This window comes from Pomacea canaliculata, linkage group LG6 (assembly GCF_003073045.1).
Source record: "Pomacea canaliculata isolate SZHN2017 linkage group LG6, ASM307304v1, whole genome shotgun sequence".
Classification (NCBI taxonomy): Eukaryota; Metazoa; Mollusca; class Gastropoda; order Architaenioglossa; family Ampullariidae; genus Pomacea; species Pomacea canaliculata.
The window spans coordinates 16,341,922-16,357,195 of record NC_037595.1 but is presented as its reverse complement, the minus strand read 5'-3'; the positions used below and the strand labels follow the sequence as shown (position 1 = coordinate 16,357,195).

Here is a 15,274-nt window from a genome sequence, read left to right as displayed (position 1 = left end):
GACAATAGGCAGGTGTTCCCCTGCTTGCGCGTGAGCTGCCTGCTGCCTCCTTACCCACCCACCCTTCCCCGCCCGCGTGCGCACACACACACACACACGCGCACGGGATGAAAGAGCGCCTGAGGTTTTGGCGCAATCCCGGGTGTAGTATTGTGAACACAACCTGCAGGACAGATGCTGGCAGGGGGTGGCCACACGCCTCCACAGTGACCGCCGCGACCCGCTGGACAGACTGGTGAGTAGTGTTTGTCCTGGCCTATGTTTACATCCTTTGACTAGCCTCACAAATGGGAACTGCACAATTAGTGGATAGTATTTTGAATGGCTTTTGTTAGCTCTTCGTTTGATTAGCGTCACCATTGGTAACGTGTTGAAGTACACAATACTGACGAGTAGTGGTTGATGGACGAGTAGGGTTTGGGGTGGGTAGTATCTATATTGTTTGCCTAGTGTCACAACGAGTAATATCTTGACATACACAATACTCTTGCCAAACAGTGCGTGTAAGCGTGTAAGCGTGCATTCCTTCCCCTCCCCCCAAGGCTTTGTGGTCAGCGTTTAGTCCCTCCCGATCAGGTTATGTAAATGCGTTGTTTGCTGTTCGCTCAAAATGTAATTTCTACCCGTCTACATTTTGTAAGCGCGCTCTTCATTCTACACACCCTTGCTACCTGACTGGAGCTTGTAACTGTCTTTCTTGCACCATTGTTCTGTTCTCTGTTTAACTTTTTGTTTTACCCGCATCCCACCTCCTCCCACCTGCTCAGTGCTCGTTGTTCAGTGTGACATCTGACATGTCCACACGAGGCTCTAAGGCATGTTCACACTAGGTTACAGATGATAGACTCACTGGAGGCAACAAGAAATTTTGACAGTAGGTTACAGTTGAATATCCCCACTTCTTCGGATCCACCGTGGAGTCACACTCGACTGTTGGCAGTCTATGAAAATCACGCGATGACAAGAGAAAAGCTCGAAGACACCGCGGTTCTAAAGTGCATGTGCAAGATGTTGCAAGTTGCAACAGGAACACTTTGCTGAAGACAGGGCTATGTTTGTATTGAAAGTGAGTGATGATTGTTGCAATTATTAATAATCCAGGGCATAAAACGACGAGTGTAATTATAGACAGTTACAGAAGGGTTAGAACTTGATTGTTTTCTCGACAGATGATTGCAGGCTTGCGGGTAACACGACTGGAGACCGATGCAGACAGCTGGGGAGGGGGGAGGAGGATAGACGATTACTGATCTCTCGTCTGTTAAGCATATCAAGCACGCGCAAGTGTAACGAGAATAAAGTAAAGGTTAGCTTCCCTCCAACCGCATGCTAATAGAGAGAACCCAAGCCTGCTACGATGTCAGACTGTTGAACACGTCACAGACCGACAGCGACAGCAGCAGCTGGCGCCTCCACCTCCCGCGGCTGATGACGACAGCGAGCTCAGCGTCTTGCGTGCGAACGTGCCGCGCGGCGTGCGCGTGTGGAGCCAGCTGTGGCCTAGCGCAATCAATCTTTAATGAAGCGGGCGCCATTTGAATGTCAATAGACTATTGTCAGCCATCGCCCCTAATGCCACCCTTTGTCTGTGGCGGAATCAGGCGCCGGATTCAAATTTCCTCCCACGGAAAATCACAGGAAAAATACTATGCACGTGTGACCGCTATGATGTAGGCTGCTATGTTCTCACCATTTCCTGTTATTTAATATAGTCTTCTTAAAGAAAGGTTTTCGATGATTTCAAGAATTTAAATTTCATCATGGGGTGGGTGGGGGAACCATTCCCTAGTTTGATCGTTATGATATATATATATAGACAGTTCCACTTTATTTGACAGACTAACATTTTATTTGATAATCTCTAAGTGTGTGTGTGTGTGTTAATGAGTGTCTGAGGCAAGTGAGGCTGTTTTACAAGTGTAAGGGTACGGGTACGAGAAATATCGTCACTCCGGGTGTGTGGTGAAAATCACGCAGTGTAGTTACGCCGCTCCCGTCTGAATGGCTACATAATGTTATTACTGTATAATGTATACTTTTATTACCAGCCGCGTTGAGATGTCGGTGTCCTATTATTGTCATTTACAAATATCTGCCAGCACGGCCACTCAGCTATTTCCTTCCACAAGAGTAATGCAGATGGCGGGAGCTGATTGAGGGAAGTCCGCGGATATTTTATAACAAAGTCTCATGTCAGCGTGTCATACTGAGTCTCATGTCAGCGTGTCATGCTGAGTCTCATGTCAACGAGTCAAAATTGAATAAGCGCAATCACTGAAGACTATAGACATGGTCCATTTTGTTCTGATTCCGCGATGAATAAACTGGTCGTTGCTGTCTTTAATCTGCTATAGCGTTGTAAGTAAAGCCAGTGGTTGTGAATAAAGCCAGTGGTTTTGAATGCAAAAGTTACCCCTTTGACTCTTTGGGTATCTTTATTCTTTGGTACGGATGTCTTGGGTTTTACTTTCGTTGTTGTGGTGTGTGTTTTGTGTATATGTTTTACCTTATGAACTCGATAAATGTTCATAAAATATTTCACTTCTCTGATGCCATGCATGTCAATTGCTCAATGGAATAAGCTTGACTCCAAAGTAGATGAGGGCTGTGTATGTTGATATAACCTATTGTGACAGGCTGAAAGTTTATCTTAATATAACCTAGTTTCACATGTTGACAGTTTATCTTTATATAACCTAGTGTCACATGCTGACAGTTCATCTTGATATCACCTAGTATGGCAGGCTCACCAATTTTATCTTTGGCGAATGGAGCGAATTACTCTATTTCTCTTCCCCATCCAGGGAATCTTTCTCTCCGTTCCTGCCTCTGTGTGTGTGTGTGAAATTATTCAGAAACTGTGAATGTTTGTGTGGCGTAATTTGCGAATCTTGCAATGTTCATCTGCTGCTTTTCCATCCCTCCATCCATCCCTCCATCCATCTCCTATCTGTGTCTCTCGCTCTCACAAATGAGACATTGTTCACGTTTGTTCAGCAATTACTTATGCGTAGTATTGTTTCTTCTGGAGCCGGCGATATTAGTCTAGAACTCAGATAATAAATATCATTATGAATATGCCCCGAAGAAAGGAACACCTATAAACAGTCGACCACCTGAGCAAGCATATCAAGGGGCAGCTCCCCATTCCTAGCCAGCGTTAGCGGGACTGCTCGCGGCTGTCCCGTTATGTTAGCACCTGGTGTAAGGTCACGTGACTAGACGCGGGGGGCTCAAAGAAAAAGGCCGGCTGTCCCTTCTACTTTCACCTGTAGTAGTGTATGAGAGGAAACTCCCAACACCTGTCTCTTCGGCGTTGGGCGCTGCGGACAAAGATTTTAGGTCAGACGTGTGCGTGCGCGTACGTGTGTGTGAGAGAGAAAGAGAGAAAGGCTTAATTAGACTCACCTGGGGAAAACTGACCTGTTCCCACTGTAATGATTGACAAATTGATAACTTCCTCTTGATTCGGTGGTTGTGATACATGGCCGTTTTAGGTGGAATGCGTTTGTCTGGTTAATATTGATAACGAACGAGACTCTCGCTTGCTAAATAGGTTTGGTCCTGCCATGAGGTATAGTTAAGGGAGAAAACTATGAGAAAAACATTTTTAAAAATGGGATGGTAAAACATCTGGGCGAAAGCTTCCCATGACGAATGTGCCAGCCACGACATTGCTGCTTCTTCGACGAAAGCTTCCGTCCGACAAGGCGCTAACACGCAAATCATCTAACAGAGTAGACATAGTATGAGATACTGTCTCTCAAAAATAAGATTACCAATGATAATGAAGACATTACAATCCTGTGGGTTTCTTCCCATTTTGGAATAAAAGGGAATGATGAGGTTGATAAACTACCCAGCCTGCAAGAACTCTTGGGTCCCTCATGGGACCTCTTCGGGAAGAAAGTTGGGTCCCTCTCGGGTTTTGGAGGCGGGACCCTAAGGGGACCTCTTAGGGAATTCCCACGGGTTCCCATGTTTTCCCACGAAAGACCCACCCACCTTCCCACCGATCACCCATGAGAAGTCGTGTTTTCCCATCAAATTCCCCACTCCCACCTTGCTGCATCCCTCACCCTTTCTCACTTTTACTTACACTGGTACACAGGCTTGCACACCATGAAGAAAACATTCAACAGCTTTTCAAAATCTCGTTTCCTCACAACCCATAAATAGTAGGCAAGAGATATCATTAAACAATTTTATTATTTACAACAAAAAACTATTTTAACAGTTTATATTATTTAAAGCATTAAAGTTGTTTTTGAACATAAGCATTCATCCAATTATTTACATAAAAATTACAGTCAATAATTTTTTACCGCATGAAAGTTATTTTGAAATAATTATTTATACATAAAGTAAAACAATTTATTTACATAAAAGATAGAAAAATATGACACCAAAAATCGATCCATGAGTGGTGGAATCCCTGTAGAAGAAAAGAAAAAAGTTACAATGTATTTACACATTTTGATTTTTGCTGTGTAAGTAGAACTAACCTCTCACATAGATGAAAGCTTAACTCTTTCTTTATGCACTCAACACAGGTGGCCGCTCACTTGTTATGCAGTATTCACATTGGGCTGATGCATTGTTGTAATTTTGTTTAGGCCTATACAGCTCGTGGTTTAAAAGAAAACTTAATAAATAAGATAGTTTAGGCCTTTATGAATACAATTATCTCCCTTACATGACGAAGGACGTACGTTTGAACGAAAGTCTCGCCGATATTCTATACTGGTGTCCAGACACTTAATCCCCAACGCTTCAACCTTAAAATGAAATTTTAACTATAAAAATTATGAAGCCAGCGAAAAATTTTATTGCAATTCAAATAATTATTTTCATATAAACATCACAATAAGTTTTTACAATTAAATACTTTAACTAATGTTGTAGATGTTCAAATGACGTTGAAGTTAATAGCATGATTTAAATATTATTAATGTATTTCAATATTTATTTTAATTGTAAAACTTATTGTGATGTTTATATGAAGATAATTATTTGAAATTTCAATTAAATTTTTCGCGGCTTCATAATTTTTATAGTTAAAATTTCATTTTAAGGATGAAGCGTTGGGGATGAAGTGTCTGGGGATTAAGTGACTGGAACCTTCTACACTACCTGTCCTTTTCGATGGTACACATTGTGAACATCATGCATCTGAAACGTCGAATAACAAAAGAAAGAACATCCCAGAGGATATTCCTGCTTCAGATGAAGGAGAATTTGGCCACGAATGGTGCAAAAATGGTTTTCATCTGCTCCCGAATTTTTTGTTTGAAATGTGTAAAAAAAAAAACATTTTCCAAACTTCACATAATATACCTAATTTTGGTTGGATTATCATAAAAGTGAGTTCACAAGCAAGATTACGGTAAAATTGTTCCACTTCTAAACATTTTGATCTATCATAATCAATTTAAATTGCTGTTCTATCTTGTTTAGTTATTTTTTAATAATTTTTTGAAAAAGGGTAAATTCATGCGTACAGGGGGGTTTGACCGCCTTTAGCCTTGTGTAAAGAAAGAGTTAAAGCTTTCATAAATCTACTAATTACTAGTGAGATTACAAGAACTTGAAAAAGAGTCGAATAAAAAGATTTTTAAACGGTAATGTCTTGATGGCCATTTGTGTGTATAAGAAGTTTTGGATAATATCTGAAAGTAACCAATTAATCTTTAGTACAAAAAGTAAAGTAAATAGGCCTACTGAATAAATCCACGAAGAATAAAACAATGCTCACATTAATAATTTAACTTGACAAACTCATTTTGTAATTCCACTCACCATTAGATGGCATCACCCTTCGAATCATTCCTCAATCCATGTCTCTTGGACTGCAGCTGTGCACAAATAGAAATTGTAAGGTAGACTTAAATGCTATTGTACACAATAAAATTTTGTAAATGTAGAGTAAATAATACTGCTATTCACTATTTTTTAAAATTGTTCGGAAACTTTGTCCTTTTAAGTTCATATTGACGTACACCTCAAAGAAATCAAAACCAAACAAAAACTACGCACCAATTAATATACTTCTCAGCTGAAGTGACTGGAAACTTTTTCTCCTTTGGTTCCACTGAGCCAACTCTGAAGAAAGCAGCCGTTTTAAAATTCTCCGCACGAGAGGTGCTGAACCTGTTAAAAAAAAATCTGTAGTTGTTTCCACCATGTAAAATACTACAATACAAATGCAAAATAAATTAATTCACTGGATTGGGTAAGTTTAAGATATAATGCTGAACCCTACTCCACTGATGAGGGATCAATGGTTGCATGATGAATATAGCTACAAACCAGACCCAGTCTCTTAAATAAACCCTAGTGGGACTTTAGAGAAAATAATGGCATTAAGTGACTCAAAATCACCAAGTTAATTAAGAGTTTAATCAAAGCTATTCTTTATGAAAGTAAAAACAATTTTAGTGGTCATAGTTAATAGACACACAGACTGCTCATTTTGACACCATGAAAAGCAAGTGACAGAATTATTTTATAAATAAAATCTATGCATATAAAATACTACATTATTTTGTACTTCATAAATGTGTATTATTTTTAATGCAAATATTACACTGACCACACATTCTTGTCAGGAGAGTTAACCTGTAAGCCGATGCTATGCCTGCCTGTTTGTTAAATGGTTTATCAAGACTGTAAAGCAAAACATACATATTAACTGATATATTAGCTAAAGTTAAAGGTAACATTTAAAAAAGGTGTCTAGTACTAACACATTATACTTAAATGACATACCACTTTTGTTCTAATTCCTTTCTTCATCAGCTCCTCTTTCCCCATATTTTGAAGAAGCAGGGTGACCTGATTCAGTTTGTGAACTACATTCTGTAGTGTTTTGCTCTGCTCATCAACTTTGCTGAGAACTCTGTTCAAAAATGTATTTGAAATCAAAATATTACTTTTAGTCTTAAAAGTAATGACAAAACAAAACTATGGATGCAGGTCTATTGACAATTTTTTTAATTAACAGAAAATGTTTAGATGGATATAATAAGGATGTGCATGTACACCATTAAAAACACAAAACCTGTGCTTGTATAGTGATCCTCATGAAATCATAGAGGGAGACAAAATAAACTTACTGGTAAAATTCACTGAGCCAGACCTAGTCAGTGTGATCTGCAATTAAAGATTGTTATAATTAGTTCTTTTTGTTAGAAAAATGACAGACTTTGACAAAGTTCATTGCATAGCTTTGGATTTCATACATTTTGTTTTAATTTCAAAGTGTATAAGTACAAAAATAAAATTCTTTCTTTTGCTTTGCAATAATTTTCCAAAATTTTAGTTGTTCAGAAAGCAATGTGATTGTCTTGTTGCTTTCCCCTAGAATGCACCAAGACGTTTGGTAATCGCAGCACCACTGTTATTGAGAAAGCAGACGACGAATTTCAAGCATGACTCAATGAGTTCATGTCATAGATTTCAACTTCGAAGTTAATCATCAATGATACGAGAGATTGTGTGTGTGTGTACTTTACCTCTTGACTAGTTGATTTGAACCCATCATGCACTGTCACCTTGCTTCTGCCAATCGTATTCTCGCTCAACATTTCGTTTCTGTAATTAGTAAATACGTGCAATTAGTAGGCAAGAGATACGATTAAACAATTTGATTTACAACAAGAAGGATATGGTTAAACCATTTAAATTATTTACAGCACATATAGAAGACAGCGTCATGTAAAAGCGAGTTGCCAGTGGATGTATGTGTGAGACCTGCCGGTACAACACGTGAAACATTTCACAAAAAGCACTACAATACTTATATATGATCATAAATTATTCATGACTATCCACTGTTATAAAGTATAGTTGTTTTAATGGCATCTTTCACTTAACTTTATTAAGACTTACTTCAGAAATCGGCGGTGTTTCACTTGAAGATGGACGTACAGTTCAAAATGTCCGCGTGCAGGTCAAAGTAAAACCGGCCGATGTGACCTTCCTATGACCCGTACACGCGGCGAGGGGTTGGAAAACAGCGGGTAGAAGGATGCGACACGATCACGTGGCTACCAAATCGAGAGCGGCTGAAGAAAAAAAGCGCGATGGACGCGTCCGTTTAGGATCGAATTACACGCTTCCCATCCCAAAGTCTCACTTCCCTATCGGGGCCGTTCAAATGCCCAAAGCCCTTGCACGCTGGGTATCTCGACTGGCAGTAAAACAAGTACCTATTGAAAATACTTTTTTCTTTGCTATTGCACAAACAATAAGAATACACAAAGTCAGGAATGAAGATAAGTTGGCAATAGAAATACATATGTGAAGGTAAAGAAATTAGAAATTAGGGTCGGCGAAAGACAAATACTGAGCTCCCCACCTACCCCAAATACTGTGAACCATTTATCAACAAAAATAGTAGTTTATTACACCTTTAGACTTAACTTTATTTTCTTAAGTGAAAATATGAGCAATAAATCTGGTCTTACTATGAATGATTGTCGAAGTCTGTGTCAAGAGTCATCAGGTGAACATTCGCGAGTACACATGTGGCCAAAGCGTTTAGCAGTCATTCGACAAGTCGTGCGACTATGCCAATCGATCCGCAAAGAACGATTTTTGGTGACAAATGAACACGTATACCTTAGCTGAATGTGCATCACGTGTAATATTCCTTTCTTCCCTACAATAGCAGTGGCAAACTTATCCACTCAGGTTCCCCCCCCCCTTCCCGTTACCCTCGAACCTATAGACCACACCAAGCATGATTGTGACGCGATAAAAACTACAGAACTGTAACGGATCCGTTAGCGCAATGGAGTGTTTTATTAAGCTTTACAACACCACTAACTCAACCACTGGTTTCTTCACCGTCTTTGTCCAGTCCTGCTAATCTGATCTGACTGGTCATTAATGGTGATAGATTTATAATTATCCTTTCCCAGTGTCTGCTGGCACATCGGTTAGTACTTTCAATCTTATGGAGTGACAACAGTGAGGGCGTGAAATCTCCATCCCCAATAGTGTCCCCGCTGTACACAGCCCTATCGAGAGAACACATGTGTGACAGTGAATTAAATAATGGTAGAACCGGCCCTGACTAGGAGACTTTTAGGCGATCAACCTATAGTTAAACTCTGCTATATCGATCTGCTATTGTTCAAATCAAGTAGGTCCCACCGAACCAAAATAGCTAGAATGATGCTTAATGAATAATACTTAACTAGATATACTGACCTTACATGCGCATGTGGTGACACCAGTAAGCTCTCTGGTGACACCTCACATGTGCTGTTGGATTGTAATGAAAACAAAGAAGAAAAATAACTCAGACAGGTCTTGCTTATAAGGCCTCTGTTATTTCAGATAACTTTTGACATGCCTCCGTAAAGAAAAATTTTGATAATCAGAATACAGCAGGGGAGACAGTATATCTGGCTCGTTGGGTCGTCAGGTGGAACAAGGTTAAAGTTTGGGACAGAGATGCGGGAATCGAGGGAGTAAAATAGAATAACACCTTAAAAAAAAATACGATGGTAATGGGATAAGCAGAGTCAATAAAACATAAAAAATACTTATTTACGATGGTGATAGAGTAGAGTGTAGACTAGGATAGAAATATTTATGAGCAAGATGACTATACTTTTAATAAAAATATAAAAAGATATTTATATATATGTATGAGAGAATCAGGGAAAATGCAAAAGGACTATCAGTTACAATACTTGGGCATTTTTCCAAAAGTTGGAGTAATCATTTGTCATCTAGCTCTGTGGAGAACAATCCGAGGTTAGAGCGAAAGACTTTGACTAGGATATGTGAAGACAATTCGAGGTTAGAGTGAAAGACTTATCAAACAATCAAGGATGTGAGGTATGCCACACAGGCTGAGGCAGTCCAAGCGGCATTTATAATCCGAGGCTAAGTTACACCCTGTGGCCAGTGACACCCGTTTAGTAGGTAAAACCGCATTATTCAGTCTTGAAGCATATTGGGTGTGCATGCGTCTGTGACAATCGGGTGTCAGCAGGTGATCCGCTGGTGAACAGAAAAGCCTTCTGTGTGTAGCGGTTCAGGTGAGACCTTTCCTTTTCCCCTCCTAAAGTATCAGCATTTGTATGATCAGCCAGTTTGCATTTCACCGCGGCTGTCGGGTAAAACGTGGTTTCATAATGGTATATTCTGTATCAGTTACAATTCTGTACACCTGACACACATTTAAAACATTGGAAATTGTTTGAATTAGATGCTGACCCGATGAAAGTTATTGTGTGGCGGCAGGAGATCAAATTGACAAAGCACCGGTTGATAAAGCCTCGCTCGCGCTACACGCTGACCCCAGGTCGGACATGCGCAGTACCAGTGTACGCTATGGAGGCGTGGACACCCATCGGCAACCTACCCACGGCAATGCACCTCCTCGGAATTTAGCTGGTGACCAAGGCACGCGAAGAAAATGCACGCACGTTCTAGTTCTTAGTGCAGTTATCGCACATTCGGATCTGTATGATCAGAAATCGTAGCTGTAAGTTGCGTCGTCCGTGGCACTAGACAAAATATTACAGCTACAGCTCATGATGTGACTGCCTTGTGTAGGAGTCACGAACTGATCGACATTCCGCAACACGCCAGCTCTGCAACTGTGCTTTCCAGAGGGTGAGTAGAATGTTAGCTTTATTTGGCTCACATCCAGAACCAGACGGGACTCCCTAATGGGTTTTCCGAAGATGTTGATTAGGGGTGGATTGAAATGCATGCAGCGGTGACAGTAACCTTGGCTAAAGTAGGTTACCTGTCTGAATGAGGGCGTGGGTTTGGCGTGCTGTGTCCGCGTTCTTTTCTTTGATGTGGAACTGTCTACTACAGGTAGCCCAGACGGCTAGCAGAGACCAAAGATGTTAGCGAATAATGGTCGGTGTCGTGGCCAGCAATAAATTTGTTTGGCTGTTGGGTAATTGGAGCTGTAGGTAATGTTTGCCCATTGTTCAGTTGCTGGACCGTGTGAGACGAAATGTAGTAGCATTTCAGCCTAGACTACTGTTTGAATGATTCCATTTATACATACATTCCAACTTAGACTACTAGATTCCAAGTATATACACATTCATCCAAGCACCCTGCAGCTTTTTCGCCAATGGATTTGTGGATTCTTACTAGGTGAACTGCCTTGATCACACCTAGCTGTTATCATGTCACTTTGTTGTAGCAGTATTGTACTTTGTGCAATATTATTTGCTATTGCTATGGCTGATTCTGTCCCGAAAAGAACAATTATGTGATAAACCCTTGTGGACTTTTTCCAAGCAGTTGTAACTTATGGAGCTGACTCCATTTTCTAGCTTTCACTATCATTGTTAATAACCACAATTGTTTTTATTCACAACAATTTTTAATGTTCTTGCATTGTTTAGGTCATTCTTAAGGGTACAGTTTGGATTAAAAAAAAATTATCCCTCCAAAAAAAACTTGACTTACTTTAAGTTCATGATTTAAAAAAAATAAATAAATAAACTTATTAACTGTAAGCTGTGTAGGTATTAAATACTATGGCACTGCTTTGACTCTTCTTGCAGCATCATAAGTAGAAGACATTCTATAAGGTAACTGGTACTGTATAACAATCAAGCTTGCTTTTCTCAAAATGTGCAGTAAGGATTATATTGGAAGGCAAAGCAAAGCTACTTCTATTGCATTCTGCATTACTAGATTTTACATATGTATATAATGGAGTATGCAGAAAGTTTCTGTGATAGTTTGTTTGGTGTGTGTTAGTTTTTCTGTTTTATATGTTCATATAAACACATTTTTCTGTTTTATATGTTTATATAAACACATTAAAAGTGCATATAAATATATTCAAAATATCTTTAGATATCATTTTGGGAGTGCAGTCATAACCTGATCTTTCCTATAAATATGATAAGGTTTAGATCAGTTATCGCAGCTTTAAAAACTTTTTTTTTTAAGAGAAGATCCATTTGAAAAGGATTAGCGTAAATTGGCGATCTGTAGGTAATAGGAGGACCATATTTCCATTGTCTATTCGAGTGGTAACTGAACATGTGGTGGTGTTTATTAAGTATGGTTTACAACTAAATGCTGCTCATGTGGTCATGTTTATGAAATATTTTCTACAAACAGACATGGTTATGTTACAGGTGATGTGTACTCCATGGAGGGCCCACTACCATTTCAACAGCTAATTGCTCATCAGATCATCCATGCTGATGCTGATGGACCTGAACCAGAAATCAACCCAGTATTGGTCCCCAGCCATGATAAAGTGTGGAGCTGGAGCCCCATGTTCAGCAGAGGGTTTGAAGATTGTGCACAAGAGGCTGTGCGGTACCTGGTGGAGGACGAAGGACTGGCAGTTGAGGACCCAGTCATAGTGGGACTGTTGCAGCACCTTCGTTCCTGCTTCTTCTCGGCCACCTCCATGTCCTGGGATTTACCATATCAAGAATCTGTCACCTGCGATGCCAGTGCTACCTCGGCTTTGGACCATTTTCTGTCATGTAAAGTTCCTACTGACCAGCTGACCAGCACACACTTTCCAGGCTGTGGTATGAGTCCTTCTACCAGCCCAGAGGCAACAGCTGGTATTCTTGTAGAGATGGCCACTAGGTCTAATGACGCCAGCACGACCAGGTCAAAGGCCACAGTCACTTCATGTGAAGATGCAGCTACCCTGCAGTCCACCAAGCACAGCTGTCTCCCAGGAAAAGCCCTGAGTCTTGAGAAAAGGTCAGCAGGAAGCCCCCCTTTTGTGACTGCATCCCCGAGCGACCTGGAAGGGATAGTGACTGTATCCCCAAGCGACCTGGCAGGGATACTTTCTTGCCTGCATTATCTACACCCACTCTCCCCTCCTCTCCCATGTGGTACCAAAGGTGGTGTTTCAAGGACCAGTTCAGTTAGTGACAGCATATGTGAAGACTGCACAGACAGCAGTACAGATAGAGCTAATGTGTGTTTGAATGCCCATGCTGATGTCAGGGAAGGTATCATGGAGGACAGTCATGTCAACATGACAACAGTGACACACCTCTCACCTGTATACCAGACGTCAGCATTATCAGAAACATCACCAGCAATGTCACCATTGGTAGGGTTACCAGCAAGCATGTTGACACCAGAAGAGATTAAAATTCGCATGCTGGCCCATGAAATTCTGTCTCTTCTTGAGGAAGAAGTCTTGGATGGCCCCACTGTTTTGGATGAAATTGATGGAATGAGTGATGATGCAGATAGTGACATGGAGATGGATGTGCAAGACACAGTTGTAGAAGTAGAGCCATAGTTTGATCCTTGTTTTCTCAGATGTAGAACCATAGTTTGATCCACATTTTTTTATCTGGCCCGGCATTTTGCATGTTCATGCATTATGGTATTTATACTAAAAAAAAATACTGATCATGAAGTTTACAATGCAGAATACTGATGTGAGGAAATTCCTTGAAAGTTTAGGAAACATCTAATTTGCTATCCGAAGATAGGAAATGTTTTCTTATATGATGTGGCAGTAGCTCTATAACCCAGACTCTGTGTGTGTGGCAGGCTGTATATGCATATTATAAGATGCCTTGCAGCATGGAAAACTAACCCGTCTAATTTGAGGACACAAACTTACATTCTTTTTGGCTTTTACCTAACCCTAAATGAAAATGTAGTTATTCTTTAGTTTCCTGTAAGCTTTCCTTTTGTAGTTTATTTTTATTATAGTTTATTAAGCTATACAGTTCATGAACTTTGCAATGGTTAAAGGCTACTTTTTAACTGCAACATTATTTGCTATTAAAAAGCTTAATTTATTACATTATGCTAATTTCCAAAATCTCAGTAAAAACATCTCTAGCTTACTTTCAACACTGCTGTTCTCAAATGAAGGATATCAAGTTCTATTCCCTTGATGTCAAATGTCACTAGGTTTCATTAAGAAATCAAGACCTCAGTTCCAAGATGTTGAATTTCACCGGGTTTCAGAAAGAGATCAAGACTTCAGTTCCCTTGATGTCACAAAGTACTTGCTTGCTCAGCCACTGACTGGAAATACCTTTCTGCCATATGTTTGAAGCGTTTACGTTAGGTGTGGCATTCAGTGAAGTCAGTCCTTAAAATTAAGTCATTCCACATGTGCTTTAGTAGTTTTTAAGAAGTTTACATTTTTGTAACAAATTAATGACACTTCTGTATTGTGTTAACTTGCCAGCAGCTTTGAACATAATTTTAAGTCAGATGCAGGTTAGCTAGTTTAACACTTTCACTCTGGTAAAACTCTCTTAGACTGGGATCTTATTTCAACACTCAGAGGTCACACCGAGAGTAGGATCTTTGTTTCAACAGTATCAGACTGGTGTCTTTATTTCAACTCTCAGGTTCTTAGCTAACACTGTCAGACTGAGGTGTTTATTTAACATTCTCAGACTGAGGTCTTTATTTTAACACGATCATACTCAAGTCTTTATTTCAACTCTCAGAGGAGTGGTCATGTGGGATTTGGGCAGACACATTAACTACAGCAAGGATTTTAAATTGCTAAATGAATATCTTAATCAGTTCAAAGGTGCCATTTTAGTTTTTTACCTGTAGGCATCACTAAGAAAAGGGTTTTCATAAAGGAGTAAGGAGAGATGATCTTCTGCTTGCAAACCATACCAGAGAAAACCATTGAAAGAAAAACCGAAACGTATCTGAACGCATGAGATTTAGGGAAAAACAGGGTTAATTTGCAGCCAAAGAAATGCGTGGCTACAGTTAAACAGCCGAAGAAGAAGAAGAAGGGACTCATTTTTCCCACCTATCTGATAACCCTGTTGCTGACGATAACCACTTGCTGTCTTATAAATATTTGCTGACATTACTTTTTACCTCCCATGAGGCATCATGATCACACGAAAGGCAAAAACTGAAAATGGATAGCATTTTATAGTTATTTTCATTGCTATGCTACCTTCAATGAATCCAGGATTTTTTATTTTTTGAACAAAATTTTTAAGATATTTACATATACCTGGTAAAATAGTTGGCATCAAGAATTTTGTGTTTGGCTAGGCACAACTCATACCCATATGTGTTCACAGGGGAGACAATTTGTGGAAGACTTCAGTGTTTTCTAGTGAATTGGTTCAAATACTCAGTAAATTTTTTAAAGGGTGGTGCCAGTCTTGTGTTTGGTGGTTTATATGTAATGTTTCTTGTCACTTGTTTCACACTTGACGCAGATCTGTACTATGTGGATATGTGACACTTCTCTGACCACAGTGTTGTCTGAAGTCTGTGTGTGCTAGCTAAA

General features: G+C 39.8%; 1 protein-coding gene across 2 annotated transcripts; it reads left to right on the top strand.

Moving 5' to 3' along the window:
- Window positions 1-85: 85 nt before the first annotated feature.
- LOC112567015 lies at window positions 86-13,801 on the top strand. Of its 2 annotated transcripts, none has more exons than XM_025243449.1 (2): window positions 86-235; window positions 12,138-13,801. In XM_025243449.1, exon 2 carries the CDS (start codon window positions 12,152-12,154, stop codon window positions 13,280-13,282), a length of 1,131 nt encoding a protein of 376 aa, XP_025099234.1. In that variant the 5' UTR covers window positions 86-235; window positions 12,138-12,151; the 3' UTR covers window positions 13,283-13,801. The 2 variants fall into 2 exon arrangements, with proteins under 2 accessions (XP_025099234.1, XP_025099232.1); XM_025243447.1 differs by lacking the exon at window positions 86-235 and adding an exon at window positions 10,320-10,635.
- The last annotated feature ends 1,473 nt before the right edge of the window (window positions 13,802-15,274 follow it).

Excerpts from the sequence above, each read along its gene's own strand:
- LOC112567015 (XM_025243449.1), top strand. The coding sequence starts at position 12,152 with ATGGAGGGCCCACTACCATTTCAACAGCTAATTGCTCATCAGATCATC.